The sequence below is a fragment of the Papio anubis genome, chromosome 4 (assembly GCF_008728515.1).
Source record: "Papio anubis isolate 15944 chromosome 4, Panubis1.0, whole genome shotgun sequence".
In the NCBI taxonomy this organism is placed as follows: domain Eukaryota; kingdom Metazoa; phylum Chordata; class Mammalia; order Primates; family Cercopithecidae; genus Papio; species Papio anubis.
In genome coordinates, this window is record NC_044979.1 from 117,761,735 (window position 1) to 117,783,953 (window position 22,219).

The window sequence follows — 22,219 nt, forward strand, 5'->3', positions numbered from 1 at the left end:
ATGACACAATCTCGGCTCACTGCAATCTCTGCCTCGCCTTGCGGGTTCAAGCGATTCTCCTGCCTCAGCCTCCTGAGTAGCTGGGATTACAGGCGTGTGCCACCACACCTGGCTTTTTGTAGTTTTAGTAGAGACAGGGTTTCACCATGTTGGCCAGGCTGGTCTCGAACTCCTGACCTCAAATGATCTGCCCCTCTCGGCCTCCCAAAGTGCCAGGATTATAGGTGTGAGCTACTGTGCCTGGCCTCCATTTTGATTTCTCTATTAGCATTTGGATATCTCTGTGTTTTAAAGTAATTATTCTCATGATTACAACGCACATACCTAGCAGCTCCTGGTTTATTTAAGAGTTAACTTTTTATCATTCATGTAAAATCTTTACATTTATAGATCCCCTTTAAATCTCACCCACTGACTTTTCCTTTATGGTTGTCATAGTATTAAATCTACATATATTAGCCCTCCACCCCCAGATAATGCCATACATTTTTTCCTTTCAACAGCCATACATATTTTGAAGTACTTAAAGAAAGAAAATTACCTCATCTCTTGTTGTTGTTGTTTTGAGATGGAGTTTCACTCTCGTCACCCAGGCTGGAGAGCAGTGGTGTGATCTAGGCTCACCGCAACCTCCGCCTCCTGGGTTGAAGCTATTCTCCTGCCTCAGCCTCTGGAGTAGCTGGAATTACAGGCATGCGCCACCACTCCTGGCTAATTTTTCTATTTTTAGTAGAGACAGGATTTCACCACGTTGGCCTGGCTAGTCTGGAACTCCTGACCTCAGGTGATCCACCCGCCTCAGCCTCCCAAAGTGCTGGGATTACAAGGTATGAGCTACCGTGCCGGGCCACCTCATCTTTACTCACAGATGAGGCTGTTGCTCCTTCTTCATTCTTTAAGTCCCAAGTTTCTTTTTGGTGTCATTTCTATTGAGCTGAAGAACTTCCTTTAGCGGATTCATTGGCAGAGAATTTTCTTAGTTTTCCTTCATCTAAGAGTGTCTTCATTTTGCCTTCATTTCCTGAAAGATATTTTCACTGGATCTGCAATTCTGCATTACTAGATCCTTTCCTTCAGCACTTTAAACATGTAGTTTCCTTCTCTTCTGGTCTCTTTAACTTCTGGTAAGAAATCTGTAATAATGCGTAGTTTTTTTTTTTTTTAGCTTCTTTCAAATATTTTTCTTCATCTTTGATTTTGAGCAATTTAACTATGATGTGTCTGGATGTCATTTTCCTTGAATTTATCTTGTTTCTGATTTGCCATGCTTTTTGAATCTGTAAATTTATTTATTTATTTTTAAATCGAGTTTGAGATGTTTTTGGTTATTACTTCTTTAGATTATTGTCCTACATTGGTCTCCTCTTCATATCCCTCTGAGACTATAAGGATAAGAATATTATACCTTTTTATAGTGTCCTATACATTTCTGAAGTTCTGTTTGCATTTTTTTCAAACACTTCTTTCATTCTTTGAATTGCATAATTTCTTTTGATCTATGTTCAACTTCACTACTTCTTTCTTTTTAATTTTTAAGTTTGGGGTACATGTGCAGGTTTGTTACATAGAAAACTTGTGTCGTGGGGATTTGTTGTACAGATTATTTTGTCACCCAGGTGTTAAGCCTAGTATCCATTAGTTATTTTTCCTGATCTTCTCCCTTCTCTCACCCTCCATCCTCCAGTAGGCCCCAGTGTGTGTTGTTGCCCTCTATGTGTTTATGTGTTCTCATCATTTAGCTCCCACTTATAAGTGAGAACATGTGTTTTTGGTTTTCTATTCCTGTGTTCATTTGCTAAGGATAATGGCCTCCAACTCCATCCGTGTCCCTGCAAAGGACATGATCTTGTTCTTTTTTATGGTTGCATAGTATTCTATAGTGTCTATGTACAACATTTTCTTTATCCAGTCTATCATCGATGGGCATTTAGGTTGGTTCCATGTCTTTTCTATTGTGAATAGTGCTACGGTGAACACATGCATGCATATATCTTTATAAAAGAACAATTTACATTCCTCTGGATATCCTAGTAATGAGTTTGATGGTTCGAATGGTATTTTTGTCTTTAGGTATTTGAGGAATCACCACACTGTCTTTTGCAGTGGTTGAAATAATTTACACTCCCACCAACAGTGTATAACCATTCCTTTTTCTCCACAACCTTGCCAGTATCTGTTAGTTTTTAACTTTTTGATAATAGCCATTCTGACTGGTGTGAGATGTTATCTCATCGTGGTTTGGATTTGCATTTCTCTTATGATCAGTGATGTTGAGATTTTTTTCAAATGATTTTTGGCCATACGCGGGTCTTCTTCTGAAAAGTGTCTGTTCATGTCCTTTGCCCACTTTTTAATGGGGTTGTTTTGTTTTCTTGTAAATTTGTGCAAGTTCCTTATAAATGCTGGATATTAGACCATTGTTGGATATAGAGTTTGCAAAAATTTCCTTCCATTCTGTGGGTTGTCTGTTTACTCTGCTGATAGTTTCTTTTTCTGTGCAGAGCTCTTTAGTTTAATTAAACCCCATTTGCCAATTCTTACTTTTGTTGCAATTGCTTTTGATGTCTTTGTCATGATATCTTTGCCTATGCCTATGTCCTGAATGGTACATACAACTTTCAGGCTGAGACTATGGGGTTTTTTAGATATAGGATTATATTGTCTGCAAACAGGTATAGTTTGACTTCCTCTCTTCCTATTTGGATGTGCTTTATTTATTTCTCTTCCCTAATTACCCTGGCCAGGACTTCTAATGCTGCGTTGAACAGGAGTGACTTCATAGGCTAGGTTGTCTTCCTGGGTTTTTTTTTATTTATTTATTTTTTGTAGTTTTGGCTTTTACATTTAAGTCTATGTTCCATTTTGAGTTTTTTTATATTTGATATATGGAAGGGGTCCAATTTCAGTCTTCTGCATATGGCTAGCCAGTTATTCCAGTACCATTTATTGAATAGGAATACTTTCTGCAATGTTTGTTTCTGTCAGATTGGTAGAAGATTAGATAGTTGTGTGTGGCCTTATTTCTGGGTTCTCTATTCTGTTCCATTGGTATATGTGTCTGTTTTTGTGCCAGTACCATACTGTTTTGGTTACTGTAGCTCTGTAGTATAGTTTGAAGTTGGGTAATGTGATGCCTCCAGCTTTGTTCTTTTTGCTTAGGATTGCCCTTGCTATTTTTGGTTTCATATGAATTTTAAAATAGTTTTATCTAGTTATGTGAAGAATGTCAATGGTAGTTTAATAAGTATAGCATTGAATCTATAAATTGCTTTCAGCAGTATGGCCATTTTAATGATATTGATTCTTTCTATCCATGAGCATGAGATGTTTTTCCATTTGTTTGTATCATCTCTGATTTCGTTAAGCAATGGTTTGTAGTTCTCTTTGTAGAGATCTTTCACCTCCAAAATTATCTGTATTCCTAGGTATTTTATTCTTTTTATAGCAATTGTGAATGGGAGTTCGTTACTGATTTGGCTCTTGGCTTGACTTTTGTTGGTGTATAGGAATGCTAGTGATTTTTGCACATTGATTTTGTATCCTGGAACTTGGCTGAAGTTGTTTATCAACTTAAGAAGCTTTCAGGCTGAGACTATGGGGATTATGTTGTCTGCAAACAGGGATAGTTTGACTTCCTCTCTTCCTATTTGGATGCCCTATATTTCTTTCTCTTGCCTGATTACCTTGGCCAGGACTTCTAATACTGTGTTAAATAGGAGTGACTTCACTACTTTTTTTCTCTATTTTTGTTTTTCTATTATTAAGCATATATAGTCAATTTTTATTTTAGATATTGTATTTTTCAGTTCTAAAATTCCATCTGGTTCTTTTTATTCTCTTGGCTGAGAACAGGTATCTTTTCATTCATTTCAAGTGTACTTACTTTTACCTCATAAAGCATAATTATGCTAGCTGCTTCAAGCTTTGTGTGACAATTCGAACATCTGTGTCATGATGAGGTTGGCATCTGTTGTCTTTTCCCTTGGTAGTTGGTCTTATTTCCCTAGGAGTCTGCATGCCAAGTAATTGTGATTTGTACCCTAGACATATTGAATATTATATCGTAAGACTCTGAGTCCCATAACAATCCACTAGGGAATGCTTTCATTTGCTTCATCAATCAGCCTAGAAATGTGAGTCCTCCCTCCTTTTATGGGTGGTGGTTCCAATCTCAATTCAGTCCTCAAAACCTTTGCTACAGGCCTGTCATGTCCATGTACCACTCAGGGGTTAGTCCAAGACTTGAGCCATAGTTTACATCACTGCCAAATGCTCAAAGCCTCCACTTTGCTGCTTTGGGTCTGTTCCCATGAATGGGCACCTGAGAGGTGAGGCCAGAAGCTGGCCACAGACAGGGGAGCAGGCGTCTTCTTTGCAGCTTTGCCTTCCCAGGCTTTCTCCCCACACTCTCTGGACCACAGGACTACTTTATTCTGCATCTTTGGCTAGAAAAATGGGGCCTCTCTCAGTTTTAGCTGCCCAACTTGCTGCCACGTTTGCAACTCTGTAATTGCTGCCTGCCTCAGCCTACGCTGCAAGAGAAAAGAAAAGAAAAAAGGAAACTCCCACAGGCTCACAACTACAGTTTTTGGTTCCCCTCTTCCAACTGCCTGCTTTGTTTACTTTTCAGCCCACTCAGGTAGTTGCTTTTTGAATTTTGTCCAGATTTTTTTTTCATTGTAATCAGGTGGAAGGGACTTAACAGGCTTTCTCCATCTTGGCCAAAGCCAAAGCAGAACTGACATTTTTTTCCACATCTATTGTTCCAGAGAAGCCCGATTATCTCCTTCTTTTCCTCACTCTTCATGCGCTACTTGTGCACCTACATTCGTCATCACAGGCTTTTCAAAATGGAAGTTGTAATTACATCAATTGATGTAAATACATCAATACAAAGAAGAAAGCATTTAAAAAGTGTATCAGAATGCCAAGACCAAAATAAATAAATAAATAAATAAATAAATAAATAAATAAATAAAAAATAAAGAACTATGGTCCTTCTCCCATCTTACCTTAACACTCATGCTTTAGGGCATCAGGTTCGGGAAAGTTCTGCCCTCTAACTCACTCTCTCAAAAAACACACACTCTCAAGCCTGAGTAATCATGCTGTTCCAAATGCTCTCCAGTTCATGTAAGCTGGAAATTTATTTCCCTGGCATAAATTTGAGTATCAATTGATTAAAATTAGCATTACTATGTGTTTTATATTTCCTTTCTCCTCCTGTCCCTTTCTTCTTTCCTTCCACATTGTTCACTGAACACATATTGTTCGTAGTCTATTATAGGCAGAGCATGGTAAAGAAGATTAAGGTTAATGATTCGTAGCCTTAGCCCTTAAGAATTAATTTTAATTGAAATATATTAGGAACATTATATATAACCTTTAAACACTGTCATTTAATCCCTAATAATGCATTTAGATCGGTTATCATAGTCGTTTTAGTATATAATAATGTAAAATGTCCTAATATTTTGTGCCTTTCACAACTTCACTGTGGCATCTTGGCTTTCTTGGTGGTTCTTTTAGATGCATGTTAATGAAGTTGCACAGGCTTTATTCCCTGGAACATTTGCACACAGAAAGCAATCAGTGACAACTATTTCTATTCTCTTCTTTATTATCTAAATTGATTAATTTCCCCCCTCTCAAGTTACCAGATAAACATGTTTTCCTCATAAACAAATGTAGAGGATAGAGACACTCCTGAAGCATTGTTTTTTTAAATGTTCCTCTTTTCACTTTTTCTGTACTCACCGGCCGACTTCAGAGCATAATCAGCCATCTGGACTTGGTCTTCTCTCAACTTTTTAAGTACATAATTGACCAAGTTTGACATTTCCTGTAGAAATTTTAGAAACAGTTTTCTGTTAACAATCTCTGCCAACTGCTTGAGTTTTGACCATTCGTTTTATTGATTTGGACCTAATTTGCAAAATTAGAATAGCAGTGAGCACCTATCAGCTGCACTCTGAGCCAGGCACTGTGCATGTGTCGTGGACTGACATCTTCACGGCTCCTGGGAGTGTCCCTCTCAGGGATACGACGTAAATAAAGCCAAGGTGTGTTCAGGGACTCCCACAAGGTCACGCAGCATGGTGGACCTAGGGTCCCTTCAGAAGCCCTAACCACTGCATCACAGTGCCCTCCCGGTGAGGTGTGAGGTGAGGTTGTGCTGTGACCTACTGTGTTCCATCCCTCATTAGTGTCCTGTGGTTAGCAGTAAAGACTGAAAGACTTGAACATTCTAGAGTTACTTGGGAATCAAGGCAGTTTACACAGATTACATGATTACTTATATTAGACATTTTTCACTGACTCTAATTAATATTGGGTTCTGAAGGATGCTGTCATTCTAAAAAACAAAAACAAACAAACAAACAAACAAACAAAACCATAAGCACCCTAAGTAGGCGCAACAGTTTAAGTTCAAGCTGCCTAAATGTAACACCTTCACAGTGACAAGGATGAAATGGGGCCTGGCGGGCGGCAGGTGGTCTGTGTCAGATTGCTGCGTATTTCAAAAAGTAGACATTAGGGAAGAAAAAGAAAGTAGTAATGACAGCAGAAGAGAAAGAAGCAAAACAGCTCATGGTTTCCAACACAGTTTTGCCTGAATCTGATGCTGACTAGACTAACTGCATTAGCTACAAAGATGATGAATGCAAATCTTTTGCTATTTAAGGTATTTGTGTATAGAGCTCAGAGACTGTTCTTTCTTTCTCTCTCTCTCTTTCTTTCTCTCTTTCTTTCTTTCTTTTCTTTCTTTCTTTCTTTCTTTCTTTCTTTCTTTCTTTCTTTCTTTCTTTCTTTCTTTCTACTGGAAAATAGAAGAGTTATTTATTTTGGTGTGAGGTAAGTCATATGCAATAGAATGTCTTCTCTGTGACACAGCATTTATGAAACAGTGGGTTTCTGTACACGAACCAAATATCAGTCAACACTGGACTTCCCATTGGGAGAAGAAGTGGATGTGACACTGGAAGGACATACTCCCCGTCACCCTGGACATCCTCACTATCCACCACCCCATCCCGCCCAACACGCTTTGCCTCATCCAGCACCTCCGTGTGGTCTGGGTCCTCCACAGGGTCTCCATGGGTGTTCCAGCTGTGATTATTGTCCGTACCATCCTTCATATCTCTAAGCAATGCCTTCAGGACATCTATTTGTTCAATCAAAAGTAGAATTTTACGAAAATTGTTTTCCAGAGTCTGGCTTTCCTTCCTGTAAAGGGAGAACCTCAGCATGAGAGGAAGAAAGTGTAAAGCTCCTGTTATCAGCTGTGGCTGGGCTTCGGAGCCTGCCACGTGATGAGGTGCTTTATATTGTTGAAGATATACATTCTTGAGTGAGGGGAGAGCAGAGCACACCCATTTCTCTAAAGCATCATGCTTCACTTAAAAAAAACCCCGAGGCCATCCAGGGGTCACATGGCTGAGGGTGTCCTAGTGCTTGGCCGGGCTCTGCACAGGACGACAGGCAAGGCTCAATCAACCTTGCTGGTCCCCCAGCTGGGTGACATTACACAGGTGAATCCTGAATCCCACTGGTACCCTCCTTCCGACTGGGAACACCTTGCATTTCCAGTGTAGTACAGAGCAGTGGCTTTTGAACCGTAGCCTGAGTTCAGTGGAAGTGCCTTGGGCAAGGGGTGCTGGGGGATCCAGCCAGTGGGCAGCAACCGGTTACCAGATTGACAGCCTGAGCATGCAAGATTTTACTTCCCAAGAATGGGTTTTCTGTGTTTACAGTTTGAAAATTACTAGTAGAGAGAATAAGAAAATGTCAAGCGAATAGGTATTTCTTTATGCTGAAAAAGTATAAACACTACTTATCTAGTATTTTTCCCCATTTGTAAAACAATACATGCTTAAAATTGGGGAAAAAACAAGCATTTAGAAGAAATAAACTGTTAAATTTTAATGACTTTCTACCAGTTTTTATTCCATGCAAAAAATTAGTAATAAAATAGAAATAATATTTATAATTTTGTGTCTCCACTACACTTCCAAATGATTAAACCTATTTTAAAATTATTTAAATGGCTTTATAATTCTTCACTTCATGAATATATTCCAATGTAGTTAACCATCGGTCTATTTTTCTTATAGGGTTGTTTTCCATTTTTAATTATCATAAATAACATGGAAAGCACACCTCAGTGTGTATTTTGTTAAGGAATGCTCCATAAGAAGTAGAAATATATAAAGGGGCAAGGAATTTTCTAAAGTACTAAAAATGTTACTGTTTGGTGTTTAAAATTTTAAATTATGTAGATGCACAAGTGAGAGGAGGCAACTTTAATTGGGTTGTTTCCTCCTTCTGAGAAATCCAAATAACAATAAATGTACTATTTTTAATACTAAACACAGCAGGAGTAGATTAATTCACCTCTAACCCTTTAATCTTTTCTATCTTCTTTTTTTCTTTTTCTTCCTCCTTTCTTTCCATCTGCATATATACATAGAGAAATGCTAAGAATGATGTCATTAACTATTAATAATAGTTATTTCTGGGAGTGAAATTTTGAGTTATTTCAGGGAGTAGCTTTTCTTTCTTATGCTTTTTTGTACAAAAACATTTCAGTATTTGAAATCACACCAAAAAGAGACACATAGCAAAAAAAATCTCACTCACTTTAAAAGTTCCAGTTGCTCTTTAGGCATACGAAGTCTGGCCTGAAAACAACAGAAAAAGATAAATCATTCTGAATTCTGCTTATTCAAGTAGAGTTTTTTTTTTTTTTTTTTCCCTCAGAAAGGGGAAATAAATAGCACGTTGACTCCTGATATATAGATGTGCTGGCTGGAACTCAGGAGCATCCTCTGAGTGGCCCGCCTCTTTCCCAGCCTCATCTGTACCTCATGAATGTATTTGAAGGAGATGAGGTAATGCAAATCTATTTAATGAGTGACATTCAACAGGAACTCTTGGATGGGCACATCATTTCCTGTTTCTTAAGATTGTAAAGGCCTGAACACAGTCTGATGGGGAGGAGAGAGTGAGGTTGGAAGAGGAAAAAATAGAGGGAGGAGGAAGAGAGGGAAGGGAAGACAAAGGGGAGAGGCACCCCTGGTGAATGTGGAAAAACCCAAGGAGCATGTGGCGACATTAGAGGGCATGCTGAGCTCTTTGGGCTTGTCCCTGAACAAGGAGGGAGACTCCCACTTACAAATAAGAAAGGGATGTGATTACTTTTGGGCTAGACTGGCCATCACAATCAGAAAATTGCAGAAATGTATCTAACATTGGTGACATGTGTGGTATAGATAGTCTCTGGTGTGGATGGTCTTGGTGGTTATCAAACTAAGACAAGAAACCAGGAAAAGGTAAAATTACCGTTTGGACACAACGTTTGCCTTCAGAGGACTTTCTGCTGTGGAGGTGGTCAGGGAAGACATAAACACTGGAGAGATAGAGGATGCCAGAATGCAGGCAGCACTCTAGTCTGCAGTACCAGGCTACTGTGCTGCCTGTTCCTCTCCTAGAATGGGGGAATGGCCTAGCCGCCTCTTCCTGTCACTGAGAAGACCTTGGGCCTGGGTGGCCAGCACCTCTATGTTCCTTAGCTCATCCTGCTGTGTGTCTTCCAGGCCCTGCCACAGATGACGGGGGTTGGTTGGGTGCTCACATTTTTTTTTTTTGAGACGGAGTCTTGCTCTGTCACCCAGGCTGGAGTGCAGTGGCACCATCTCGGCTCACTGCAAGCTCCACCTCCTGGGTTCACACCATTCTCCCCTGCCTCAGCCTCGAGTAGCTGGGACTACAGGTTTCACCTCACCATGCCCGGCTAATTTTTTGTATTTTAGTAGAGACAGAGTTTCACTGCAGCACAGGGATGGTCTTGATTCTCCGCTTGACCTCGCGGATCCGGCCTCGGGCCTTTGGCCTCCTCCCAAAGTGCTGGGATTACTGGCGTGAGCCACTGCACCCGGCTAAGGGTGCTCACATTTCAAATGCCCTACAAGTCATTAGCCTGGGAGCCTCCAAAGCCCTGCACTCTCTTCCCATCTGTCTTTACCCAGCATGAGACACACACACACAAACACACACACTCCACATACACACACTCATACACACTTATGCCCATGCTCATATGCACACATGCATACTCACATATGCACACATGCACAGCCTCTATTCCAACATGGGATGGTTGGAGAAGGTCAATAATATTATCAACAGAGGAAGGAGGGCAAAAGAGAGCACCTTGGGGCACCAATCTTGAAGGGCTCAGAAGCCAACTGAGTGGACAAGCTGGTGAAAAGGGGAGGACAAATGTGGAAGGGAGATCTCTTCCCCAGAGAATTCCAGGAAAAATAGTCAACAATGCCCATGAACGGATGGCTCCTGACATCCTTTCTTTATATCTGGAACTCCCCTACCCTGACATGTTTTACTCAAGTGATTTATCAATTAAGAGGCAGTATCTTTGACTACGTGCCAAGAAAATAATGTAGATCGGAGTGGAGGAATGATAAGTATGAAAACGAAGTCTGACCCAAGCAACCAATTCCCTTGGGTTTAAACTTAAATCTTGGAGGATTCCCACAGCAGTTTCCAGAATTTTGTCTCATCCACATACTCTCCCTGCCAGGTTGGGAAGCAGACACCTCTGCCTTTAATGATCACTTTCTTGTAGCAACAAAGCTCATACTTCAGGTGCCCAACAGAGAACTCAAAGAGACCCTATGAGTTTCCTGGGGCTCTTGACACACATGACCACAAATGAGGTGGCTTGAAACAATGGAAATTTATTCTGTTGCTGTTCCAGAGGTCAGAAGCATGAGGTCAACGTGCCTACATGGTTAAGCTCCTCTGAAGGTCCTCAGGGAGATTCTGTTTCTTGCCTTTTCTAACTTCTGGTGGCTCTGGGCACTTCTAGGCTTGTGGCTACATCGCTCCAGTCTCTGCTTCTGCCTTTATGTGGTCTCCTCTTCTCCTCTCTGTGTCTCTGTCTTCTGTAAGTCTCCTAAGGAGATCCCTGTCATTGTATTTAGGATCCATCTGAGTAATCTAGGACGATTTGATATCAAGAACCTTAATTACATCTGCAAAGACCTTTTTCCCAAATAAAGGTCACGTTTCCAGGTTCTGGGGGTCAGGAGGTAGACATATCTTTTTGGGGATCACCTTTCAATCTTCTACAGTGACCATCAATGTGTTATCTGGGAAATAATGCTCCATCTTTATCCAGTAATTAGCCTGCTTTTCTGTTTCAAAGACTGGCTTTTTATCAGTTTGCTCTGCCCAAAATAGTGCCACATACTATAAATGTGTTGTATCTTGTATGGTGCTGTTGCGTCACGTGTGAGAATGGTGTCAGAATGGAATGTAGTGTGACACATGGAAAAATATTGCCTTACTTTTGTTCTGAGCAATTACACTTCTTATGTGTTCTCCTCATCATTTTTATTTTGACAAGGATGTGAATTTGGGAGCTTATCATTGGTAGATATTCTCACTTCTAGTTTTTCACATTCTGTTTGAGCAAGTTCCCTGTCAGTAGGAGCAGTGTTTTCAATTTGTTTCTTTTTTCTGTTCTAGCCATAAAATAACATATAGAAAACACTCCTCAATTAGTTTGCTGATAAATGAACTTGAGAGTTCCTTGAAAAATAAAATTTTTCACAATTTTAAAAACATTTTTATTTTGCCTCATTCCCAAAAGCATTTCAGGCAAGTTCTACTATAGGAACAGATATAGTATAAGAACATGTAGGACAAAACAGTAAGTGAGGAAGTCAAAGTGACGATAAAATAAAGATTGGAAAAGTAAGGTAACGCAAGAAGGATGAGGTTGGAACCTACTCGTGCCTGAAATTCTTGAAAGTTATTAGCTGTGGGCTATAAATTTGTTTCAGAGCATCACAGCAACCAAATGGGTGGGAAAGGGGGCAGGCCAATGACCAAAATTTACCACATCCACAATGTGGAAAAAGAAAATCAAAAGTGTTATAAAGGCTGCTTTGTGTATAGTTGATGATCTTTCTGCAACATTTCTGGCAATGAGATGGGGGTTCAGTGTCCTAGGAACCTTCCTAAAACATCCCTCCCTGTAGGCTGTTGGCCTCATGACAAAGCCTACCTCAGGGAAAGCCTCATCAGATGTGAAAATGTCCAAAGCACTCATTAAGAGGACACAGCCTCCAGGGATATTGTTTTCAGCAACAAAGCCCCTGTGCCCTATCCTAACCATGGATTAAGGTAGGGTCTGTCTGCATGTGCTGTCAATTTACAGCCTCCTGAGATATGGAAGCATCAGGTAGAGGATGGCAAAGAAATAGCCATGGGCAAAGCCCAGTCTTATTTGTTTTTTTGTTTGTTTGTTTGTTTCCAGATAATGTTGACTGAGACCCAAAGCTTTATGCCTTGGAACATGGCTGTAGTAATTTGAACCAGGATAAATTCAATGATGTGTTAACAAATTTCTTACATGGTCATTAAAATTTTTTCTCAGTGAAGTCCCATAAGATATCTAATTTTAAACCATATAACTTCAAGGTGAATCCTACAAACTATAGAGATTACAGACTATGTCCTGCGTAAATAACTAAGCTTGCTGCCTAATACAGGTTTTAAGATAGAAACCAATTAAATATTGGAATAAGAAATTTGAAGTCATTTGTCTTGAACTCACAACTGTGATCACTATGGCTTGAATATCTACCTATATTTCTTCCAAAATTCATGTTGAAACTTAATCCCCATTGTGGTGGTGTTAAGAGGTAGGGTATTTTGGGGAGTGATTAAGTCATGAAGGTACAAACCACGTGAATAGCATTAGTGCTTTTAATAAAAAGTTCAAAGGAAGTAGTTTAGGCCCTTTTTGCCCTTCGACCTTCTGCCACGTGAAGACACAAGAAAGCTCTCATTAAACATAGAATGCTCATGCCTTGATCTTGGACTTCACAGCCTCTAGAACTGTGAGAAACACATGTCTGTTGTTTATAAGCTACCCAGTCTATGGCATTTTGTTATAATAGCACAAACGGATTAAGACTGTGCTGGTGATTTGAAAGTGGCATGTGACAATAAAATTTTGTTCTCAGTGTAGCAGTGAGCAAAGTCTTAGTCTGAATGGCAGGCCCAGTCTCAACAAAATCTGGATCCTCAGGGAGGACTATTTCAGCTCTGGAATATGCAGTGGTGTGACCACAGGCTGCCTGCCTTCACTGTGCTAATCCAGCTTCCTAATCTATAAATGGATTTAGTAATACTCTTACTGAAAGGTCATTTCGAGGATAAAGTGTAATATATATTTAGTGTTCTTAGGATCCCTTCTGATGCATAATTATTACCATTATCCTGTTCTCCATGGTGGAATATGGGGCGATATATCCAGCTTTTTGAAAAGTAATATCAAATCATTGGAATTCAATATGAAAACAAAGTCACCTAAAAATTATAAATATTCTTTACTTATTTTTCTTTTAAGAGTTTATCCTAAGTAGGTAATCAATGAGAGGCAAATTGATTAAGCCATAGGATGTTTATGTTTATAATATTTTAAAAATTAGAGACAATCCAATTGTTTAGAAATAAGTATTCATTGAAAATATTCATTGGAATATTTTATCATCCATTAAATGTCATTATAAAATAATATCTAAAGGCAAGGGAGCATATTTAAAATCTATTACTGGCCGAGTGCAGTGTTTCATGTCTGTAATCGCTTGAGCTCAGGAGATTCAGAAACAACATCTACTTCATGTAGCTTGGGATTTATAAAGAACTTACCTAGAAATAAGTTACCATCAGTCTCCAGTGGTTTCTGACAGTGCTCTTGTCTATGTGAAAACCAGGTTAACACTGGTCAAAAGTTAAATGATCATAGCTCAACCTCAACCTCACGAAAAATACTGTCCTTAGAAACATGGCCATAGACATTTTATTTTATATTTTGAGACAGAGTCTTGCTTTATCACCCAGGCTGGAGTGCAGTGGCACAAGCACAGCTGACTGCAGCCTCAACCTCCCAGGCTCAAGTGATCCTGCCACTTCAGCCTCCAGAGTAGCTAGGACTACAGGTATACGCCACCATGTCTGGCTGATTTTTTTGTTGTTCAGGCTGGTCTTGAACTCCTGGAGCCAAGTGATCTGCCCACCTCATGCACCCAAAGTGCTGGGATTACAGGAATGAGCCACCGTGTCGGGCTGGCTAGACATTTTTAAAGGGTTGAATTTGCTGTTGAGTATACTGGTTAGTCTAAAATCGGAAGGTAGAAGGGAAGGATGCCTTTTTAAAATGTGATTAGTCTCAGATTATTTATTTATTTATTTGTTTATATATATATTTATTAAGCCTCCATTTACCTGGGGACTCTGCTAGGCTCTAGACAAGCTCCTTGATCATTACATTTTAGTTAAAAGGGGAGAATGCAAAAAGAGAGCTGGTAAAGAAATTGATGAGTGTCTAAGATAAAGCAGGGGTAAAACTGGGATGCATCTACACCTGGATTTTGTCACAGGTGGTTTGGGTGGTCACAGAAGCCTGTCTGATGAGGAGACATTTGAGCTAGCTGGAATTTCAGAAAGAAACCATCCCTACAAAGATCTGCAGCAGAAGACTATGGGCAAAGGGGCACCCAATATTCAGGCACTAACAGAACCTGCCAGATAAACTTATGAGTGTATTAGTCAGCGTTCTCCAGAGAAACGGAACCAAGCCAATGTATACATATAGAGATTTATTTTGAGGAATTGGCTCAAGGGGCTAAGTCTGAAGTTTTCAGGGCAGGCTGGCAGGCTGGAGAACCAGGGAAGAGTTGATGTTGCAGCTCAAGTCTGAAGGCTATTTGGAGACAACATCTCTTCTTTCTTGGGGGATCTCATTCTTTATTCTTAAGACTTTAAAATGACCATGAGATGAACCCACATTGTAGAGGGTAGTCTTCTGTACTTAGTCTATAGATTTAGATGTTAATCACATCTAAAAAATACCTTCACTGAAATATCTAGACTGGTGTTTGACCAAACATCTGAGCACCATGGCCTAATCAAACTGACACACAAAATTAACCATCACAATGAAGCTTAGGCACAAATTGGCAATAATTGGAGCCACCATTGACCACTCTGCATGCTGATCTCTGCTTTTCTGGTGATGACCTAACTATCCAGCTTCAGTTCCCATGGGCTTGGTCTTAGTCTTTGATGTGAGGACCTCGTGGAGTAGGAGCTATCTGAGCTGACTCTCTCTGTGGGGTTCCCAGGTGGCTGTGCTTTTGTCTAAGACTGGGGTCTCACAGACTGTCAACATACGCAGACTGAGTAGCACGTTTGAGATGGGAGTTATCCTGGGCATCAACCTATGAACATCCAGGGAGGCTACCTCACTGGACTGGAATGCTATGGGCATCATACATGTGCAGTCTCCTCCCTTTAGGGACTTCACATGGCAAGACACATTGAAATGAGGCAGTTGCTGGAGGAACTGGGAAGTAGAAGATTTCAGAGGCCCTCAGCGAAAAGGGTATGAAGTATGAATCTGATCAGTCAGGCCCGAGGTCACTGACTGGGGTCACTGCAGTCACTATGGGTTAAAAGGTCAGCATACTGGTGGAGACAGGTCAATATGTCTGCCCATCTTCCCACAGAACAGCAGTGACCTGGTCATAGCTTCTGCTGAAACCATCTTTGCAAAAATGATAACTGAGGGAATTATGACAGTGAAAGAGATAAGACCTATCTTACTCCATTGTGCTTCTAACCTTTAAGCTGTCCTTGTTCATTCCTGGGAGTAGGCCAAACTAACTTTGGGAAGGAATTCAGTTCATGGTTTGACTCTGAAACAAAATTGATAATAGTCCTTTCCTGAAAAGACCTGCTTCTTTCTTGGGGACCAATCTGCCTTTTTAGGACCAATAAATTCTCTACAAGATTAGAAATTACAGTTTAGGGGTCATGCAGCCCCGGGCTCCAGGAGTCTGAACCTCCCCAAATTGTTCCTGGGGATAACATCACTATTGTAAAACCTGAGATCAGTGCTTTAGATATTTTGCAGACCCTGCACTGGATGGATCAGCTGACATCACCCAGACCGGTAATCTGACTCAACCAGTTCTGCCAGCCCACCCAGGAACAGAAGACAGCAAGAAAACCTCACTTTGACCCTCTATGATTCCATCTCCAACCTGACCAATCAGCACTCCCCAATTCCCAAACCCCTACCTGCCAAATTATCTTTAAAAACTTTGATCCTCAAATGCTTGGTGAGACTAATTTGAGTAATAATAAAACTCTGGTCTCCTGCACAACCGGCTCTGCATGAATTAATCTTTCTCTATTGCAATTCTCCTGTCTTGATAAATTGGCTCTGTCAAGGCAACAGGCAAGGTGAACCCTTTGGGTGGTTACACTGCCACCCTCCTCCCTCCAGTCTTCTGAGTTTCTGAGCATAGGATGGGAAAGTCTTATTCTGGAATGCTGGGGGTGGGGTGGATCAGAAAGAGGACATTTAATGACTGGCCTCAGTCTAAGCCCACTTAGATCTAACTAGCTTCAGGATAAAGGGAAGTGCCATACTCCTGTCTGGTGTCAGGCAGTGTCAGGCAGAAGTTGATGATAAAGATTTATTTGCCATTTTATTTGTGCTTGAGATTCTCTTGGGGAACTGTGGAGAATTTTTAGGATGTCATAGCTATGAAGCTATTATCTTTGTCTGTTTTCTGCTGCTATAACAGAATACCACAGCCTGGGTAATTTATAAATGACAGAAGTTTGTTTGGCTTGCAGTTCTGGAGGCTTGGAAATCTGAGACCATGGCACTGGCATGTGGTGAAGATTCTACCCTGGCAGAAGGATGAAAGGACACAGGAACATGTGACACAGAGAGAGAAATGGACCAAACTCATCCTTTTGTTAGGAGCCCACTCTTCAGTTGAGTCTCGCATTCCAATGATAATGGCATTAATTCAGAGCTCTTATGATCTAATCACTTTTTAAAGGTCCTACCTCTGAACACTGTTACAATGGCAATTAAATTTCGACATGAGGTTTGGCAGTCACAATCAAACCATAGAAACCACTTAATAGAATTCCATTTCCTACATTAACTTTATTAGATATTCTAATATAAAACAAAGATGGCCAGGCGCGGTGGCTCACGCCTGTAATCCCAGCACTTTGGGAGGCCGAGGCGGGCGGATCACAAGGTCAGGAGATCGAGACAACGGTGAAACCCCGTCTCTACTAAAAATACAAAAAAAAAAAAATTAGCCGGGCACGGTGGCGGGCGCCTGTAGTCCTAGCTGCTCGGGAGGCTGAGGCAGGAGAATGGCGTGAGCCCGGGAGGTGGAGCTTGCAGTGAGCCGAGATCACGCCACTGCACTCCAGCCTGGGCGGCAGAGCGAGACTCCGTCTCAAAAAAAAAAAAAAACAAAGATAACATATTGAAAGTTGAACTAACCTTGTAGCATATTAAACTTCAAATGAGTGATATACAAAATGACTTAACAAAACATCACCTGATATTTATAAAGCCTTGAGCCATATTCTGCAATTATGGCATATAATTGTCTGGATTTCTGAGGAACCTCTGTTTCTTTAAGCCACTGATGACTTAGGAGTCCTGTTAAAGAAAAGACAAACCCTGATTAAAGAGTTTCTCTGGAAACATAAAATATTTTACATATATTCATAAGAATTTCCCTAAACATGAAAAATATATATACTCTTAAGAGTATCAGATCCTTGGGTGACATCATGGAAAATGGTGGAATAGTACACACAAAAAATCAAACCTCCATATAAACAATATAGCTGGTAAAGATTGACAGAATCAAATTTTTTAGAACTCTGGAATCTAATCCAAAACCTACAGCAGCCAGATAACTAAGGATAGGGGGGCTAGTTTCTAGAAACAGATCATGTGGCATTTTTGTTTACCTGACTACCATCTTCCATTTCCCAACCTGGTGGTGGCAACTATAGGAACAGCATTTCACATCCCTTTAATACAGACCTTGTTCTTATACCTTGGCAATGTTTTTTGACCCATCTAGTGGTTCCCTGAGGGGCTGGCACAGAAACTGACCTGTGTTTATTCCACTCCCATAGCTTTCTAGGAAGTGGCAATATCTATTGAAAGACTTCAAAGACACACTGCCCAAGCCCAACTGGGACAAAAGACAGTAGATGATGGAAGTGGCAGACAGACCCAAAGGCCCATGAATAAAGAGGCAGTCTCTTGCTGGAAAAAGGGATCAGAAGGACTGCTGCATCATATACTAGGAAAGAGAGAATGTAATGTGCATTTCTAGGACTGGATACATGTTCATAAATGACCTCAAGAAGATACTGGGTTGCACCTCTGGTGGATCTGTAGATTGTGTATAAGCAGGAAGTGAAGGCTAAGGCAGAGTTGTAGGTGGCCTGGCTTAGTCTTGAAGGAGTGTCCCAGCTTAGAGCCAAGCTGCAAAGACTGAGAGAGTAATCTCTCTGTCTCTGTTTCTCTCTCTCTCTCTGGATTCAGGAATTCAAGGAAATATGTGTTAAATCAGTGGCTAACCACTGAGATAGTGGAATAGTAAACATATACGACAAGAAATACAGTCTTAAAAATAGTTTTGGGAGGCCTTGGTGGGCGGATCATGAAGTCAAGAGATCGAGACCATTCTGGCCAACATGGTGAAACCCTGTCTCTACTAAAAGTACAAAAATTAGCTGGGCTTGGTGGCACTTGCCTGTAGTCCCAGGTACTTGGGAGACTGAGACAGGAGAATTGCTTGAACCCGGGAGGTGGAGGTTGCAGTGAGCTGAAATCATGCCACTGCACTCCAGCCCGGTGACAGAGCAAAACTCCGTCTCAAAAAAGAAAAAAAAATGTTGTTTGAAAATGTTACTAAACAAACAAGTGATTGCAGCCCTCAACATGCAACAGCAGGCAAACCCTGGGAAATAGGAAAATCTGTTTTCTAGAGTTGTTAATTATAATATTAAAATGCTCAATTTACAAAATCACATGGCATACAATAAAACAGGAAAGTATGGCCCATTCAAAAGGAGAAAATGCAGAAACCATCCCTGAGGAATCTGATATTGGAATGACGAGACAAAAACTTTAAATCAGCTATTCTACATATGTTCAAAAACTAAAGGAAACCATGAACAAAGAACTAAAGGAAACCAGGAAGATTATGTATGAATAAAATGAGGATATTGATAAAAATAAATTATGAAAGAAACCAAATATAAATTCTGAGGCTGAAAGAGGAATAACTAAAATGAAGAACTTACTAGAAGGGCTCAACAGTCTATTGAAGGCAGATGAAAGAATCAGTTAACTTAAAGATAGAGCTATTGAAATTATTGAGTCTGTGAACAGAAAGAAAAAAGTGAAAAGTGAACAGAGCCCAAGAGACCTATCAGATACCATGAAGTGGATCAACATATTCATTGTGCATGTGTTGTAACAGGAGAGAGACAGAAAGAGAGAAAGGGGCAGAAAGAATATTTGAAGAAATAAACAAAACCTATGGGATAGAGCAAAAGACATATGAGGAGGGAATATTATAGCTCTAAGTGCCTATATTGAAAAAGAGGAAAAACCTACTATAAATGACCTAATGATGTGCCTTAAAGAACTAGAAAAGCAAGAGCAAGCCAAACCCAAAATGAGTAGAAGAAATAATAAAGATAAGATCAGAAATAAATAAAATTGAAGTAAACAATACAAAAGATCAATGGGACAAAGGTTTTTAGAAAAATTAAACGAAATTGGCAAACCTTTAACCAGATTAAGAAAAAAAAAGAGAAGATACAAATGAAATTAGAAATAATAAAGGAGACGTTAAAACTGGTACGGCACGAATTTAAAGGATCATTACTAGCTACTATGAACAACTGTATGCCAATAAATTGGAAAATCTAGAAGAAACGGACAAATTACTAGACACATACAATCTATCAAGATTGAACCAGAAAGAAATTCAAAACCTGAACAGACCAATAAAAAGTAATGAGATCGAAGCCATAATAAAAAATCTCCCAGTAAAGAAAAGCCCAGGACCCCATGGCTTCACTGCTGAATTCTATCACACACTTAAAGAAGAGCTAATACCAATCTTATGCAAACTATTCTGAAAAAGAGAGGAGGAGGGAATACTTCTAAACTCATTCTACAGTGCCAGTATTACCCTGATATGAAAACCAGACAAAGACACATTAAAAAGAAAAGAAAAGAAAAGAAAACTACAGGCCAATATCTCTGATGAATATTGATGCAAAAACCCTTAACAAAATACCAGCAAACTGAATTCCATAGCACATAGAAATATCATCCATCATGACCAAGTGGAATTTATCCCTGGGATGCAGAATGGTTCAACATGTGCAAATCAATCAGTGTGATACACCATATCAATAAAATGAAGGATAAAAACCATATAATGGTTTTCAACTGATGCTGAAAAAGCATTTGGATAAAATTCAACATCTCTCCATGACAAAAACCATAAAAAAACTGGGTATAGAAGGAACACATCTCAATGTAATAAAAGCTATGAATGACAGACAGATTCATAGCTGGTGTCACACTGAATGGGAACAAACTGAAAGCCTTTCCTCAAAGACCTGGAACACGAAAAGGTTTCTCACTTTCACCCTGCTATTCAACATAGTACTGGAAGTCATAGCTAGAGCAACCAGACAAAAGAAAGAAAGAAAGGGCATCCAAACTGCAATGAAAGAAGTTAAATTATCCTTGCTTGCTGATGATATGATCTTATATTAGGAAAAAACCTAAAGACTCCACAAAAAAACTATTAGAACTGATAAACAAATTTAGCAGTGTTGCAGGATACAAAGTCAATGTACAAAAATCAGTAGCATTTCTATATGTCAACAGTGAACAATCTGAAAAATTAATAAAGTAATCTCATTTACGATAGCCACAAATAAAATCAAATATCTAGGAATTAACCAAAGAAGTGAAAGAGCTCTACAATGAAAACTATAAAACACTGATGAAAGAAATTGAAGAGGACACAAAAAGTAGATAACTCATGTTCATGAATTAGAAGATCAATATTGCTAAATGTCCATACTACCCACAGCAATCTACATATTCAATGCAATCCCTATCAAAATACCAATGACATTCTTCACAGAAATAGAAAAAACAACCCTAAAATTTATACGGAACCACAAAAGACCCCAAATAGTCAAAGCTATTCTAAGCAAAAAGAAGAAAATTGGAGGAGTCACATTACCTGACTTCAAATTATACTACAGAGCTTAGTAACCAAAACAGCATGGTACTGGCCTAAAAAGAGAGAGACAGGCTGATGAAACAGAATAGAGAACCCCTACAGAAAACTCATTTTCAACAAATGTGCCAAGACCACACGCTGGGGAAAAAATGGTCTCTTCAATAAATGGTGCTGGGAAAACTAGATATTCATATGCAGAAGAATGAAACTAGACCCCTGTCTCCTGCCATATATAAAAATCAAATCAAAATGGATTAAAGGCTTAAATCTAAGACTTTAGACTATGAAACAACTATAAGAAAACACTGGGGGAAAATCTCCAGGTTATTGGTCTGGGCAAAAATTTCTTGAGCAGTACCCCACAAGCACAGGCAACAAAAACAAAAATGGACAAATGAGATCACAGCTAAAAAGCTTCTGACAGCAAAGGATACAATCAACAAAGTGAAGAGACAACCCACAGAATGGGAGAAAATATTTACAAACTACCCATCTGACAAGGGATTAATAAGAAGAATATATAAGGGGCTCAAATAGCTCTATGGGGGGGGAAAAAAACCCTAAATAATCTGATTTTAAAAATGGGCCAAAGATTCAAATAAACATCTCTCAAAAGAAGACACACAAATGGCAAACAGGCATATGAAAAGGTGCCTGTTTCATTGATTGTCAGAGAAATGAAAATCAAAACTACAATGGGATGTTATCTCACCTCGGTTAAAATGGCTTATATCCAAAAGACAGGCAATAACAAATGCTGGAGAGGATATGGAGAGAAGAGAGCCCTCATACACTGTTGGTGGGAATGTAAATTAGTACAACCACTATACAGAATAGTCTGGAGAATCTTCAAAACATGATAAACAGAGTTAACATATGATCCAGCAGTCCCACTTTGGGAATATACCCAAAATAAAGGAAATCAGTATACCAAAGAGATATCTGCACTCCCTTTTGTTGCAGCATTATTCACAATAGCTAAGATTTGGAAGCAACCTAAGTGT

The 22,219-nt window shown here is 39.6% G+C and overlaps 1 protein-coding gene across 4 annotated transcripts in view; it reads right to left on the reverse strand.

The window, feature by feature from the left end:
* The window catches only part of SUN3 (Sad1 and UNC84 domain containing 3), a 53,818-nt gene that overhangs the window by 23,438 nt on the left and 8,161 nt on the right, over positions 1-22,219 (reverse strand). For all 4 annotated transcript variants that reach the window (XR_004183273.1, XM_031665409.1, XM_031665408.1 and 1 more), the window contains 4 exons: positions 17,472-17,575; positions 8,641-8,681; positions 7,065-7,227; positions 5,758-5,842 (listed from right to left, as the gene is read on the reverse strand). Coding sequence is in view for 3 of the 4 variants with exons in the window: in XM_031665409.1 (XP_031521269.1) it covers positions 5,758-5,842; positions 7,065-7,227; positions 8,641-8,681; positions 17,472-17,575 (393 nt within the window). In the remaining variant the exon portion in view is untranslated. The remainder of the gene's footprint in view (positions 1-5,757; positions 5,843-7,064; positions 7,228-8,640; positions 8,682-17,471; positions 17,576-22,219) is intronic.